At 37.4% G+C, this 1470-nt stretch overlaps 1 protein-coding gene across 1 annotated transcript in view; it reads left to right on the forward strand.

Moving 5' to 3' along the window:
* LOC106533133 (putative histone-lysine N-methyltransferase PRDM6) overlaps positions 1 to 1080 on the forward strand; it is a 10053-nt gene extending 8973 nt beyond the window's left edge. Inside the window, exon 4 of the mRNA XM_014029375.1 lies at positions 896 to 1080. Within this exon, the coding sequence (XP_013884829.1) occupies positions 896 to 1018 (123 nt within the window). The 3' untranslated portion in view covers positions 1019 to 1080. The remainder of the gene's footprint in view (positions 1 to 895) is intronic.
* Positions 1081 to 1470: the final 390 nt, after the last annotated feature.

A 1470-nucleotide genomic window follows, 5' to 3' on the forward strand; every position in this document is an offset into this window, starting at 1 on the left:
GGTTTATGAGTTTAGTTTAATTGGTTTATGAGTTCGGTTTAATTGGTTGGGTTTAATTGAATTAGTTTGTAGGTTTAGTTTAATTGGTTTATGAGTTTAGTTTAATTGGTTTATGAGTTTAGTTTAATTGGTTTATGAGTTCGGTTTAATTGGTTGGGTTTAATTGAATTGGTTTATAGGTTTAGTTTAATTGGTTTATGAGTTCAGTTTAATTGGTTTATGAGTTTAGTTTAATTGGTTTATGAGTTCGGTTTAATTGGTTTATGAGTTCGGTTTAATTGGTTGGGTTTAATTGAATTGGTTTATAGGTTTAGTTTAATTGGTTTATGAGTTTAGTTTAATTGGTTTATGAGTTCAGTTTAATTGGTTTATGAGTTCGGTTTAATTGGTTGGGTTTAATTGAATTGGTTTATGAGTTCAGTTTAATTGGTTTATGAGTTCGGTTTAATTGGTTGGGTTTAATTGAATTGGTTTATGAGTTCAGTTTAATTGGTTTATGAGTTTAGTTTAATTGGTTGAGTTTAATTGAATTGGTTTATGAGTTTAATTGAATTGGTTTATGAGTTTAATTGAATTGGTTTATGAGTTTAGTTTAATTGGTTTATGAGTTCAGTTTAATTGGTTTATGAGTTCAGTTTAATTGGTTTATGAGTTTAGTTTAATTGGTTGGGTTTAATTGAATTGGTTTATGAGTTTAATTGAATTGGTTTATGAGTTTAGTTTAATTGGTTGAGTTTAATTGAATTGGTTTATGAGTTTAGTTTAATTGGTTGGGTTTAATTGAATTGGTTTATAGGTTTAAACAGTAATAAGTGGTGATGAGTGTGTGTGTGTGTGTTTGGTGGGCTCCTATCCTCTGGGCCCATTCATCACAGCAGACTGTATTTACATACAGTGGCAGGAGAAAGTCAATGTGGCCGTTATAAACAGCTGCATTAGCATCAGAGCGCGCCGCAGAGTGAAGGATGCTGGGAGATGGACACACAGATGGATGAGTCCCCCGCGGCCAAAACGCTAAAGGTCAGGCAGACGTCGGTTGACCGAACATCCGTCTCCCTGCAGGAGGAGGAGGAGGAGGAGGAGGAGGAGGAGGACGGAGCGGTTCTCCTGAGGGTCAGAGGTCAGAGAAACTAAAGGAAAGGTCAAGTATCAGGTTCACAAAGAGCAGAGGATTTAAACCAACCCTGGATCAGTTCCTCTGATCCCCACAGATGTTTGATCTGCTCCTCTTCATCACTTTAACGTCTCTGTTCTGTGATGAAGAGTGTGTCAGGAAAATGATGAAGAGCTAACACATGAAGCCGGTTCTGACCCAGGTCAGAACCAGATCCTCACTGGGTGTCCTGGTGCCAGGCTGTGGACCTTATCAGAACTTTGAAATGAAACTGGAGCGCAGTGACAGAGAGGAGCATGTAGGACAGACTCAGGCTGAAACTGAAGATGAAGATGATGATGATGATGAAGATGATG

Source organism: Austrofundulus limnaeus, unplaced genomic scaffold (assembly GCF_001266775.1).
Source record: "Austrofundulus limnaeus strain Quisiro unplaced genomic scaffold, Austrofundulus_limnaeus-1.0 Scaffold891, whole genome shotgun sequence".
Taxonomy (NCBI): Eukaryota; Metazoa; Chordata; class Actinopteri; order Cyprinodontiformes; family Rivulidae; genus Austrofundulus; species Austrofundulus limnaeus.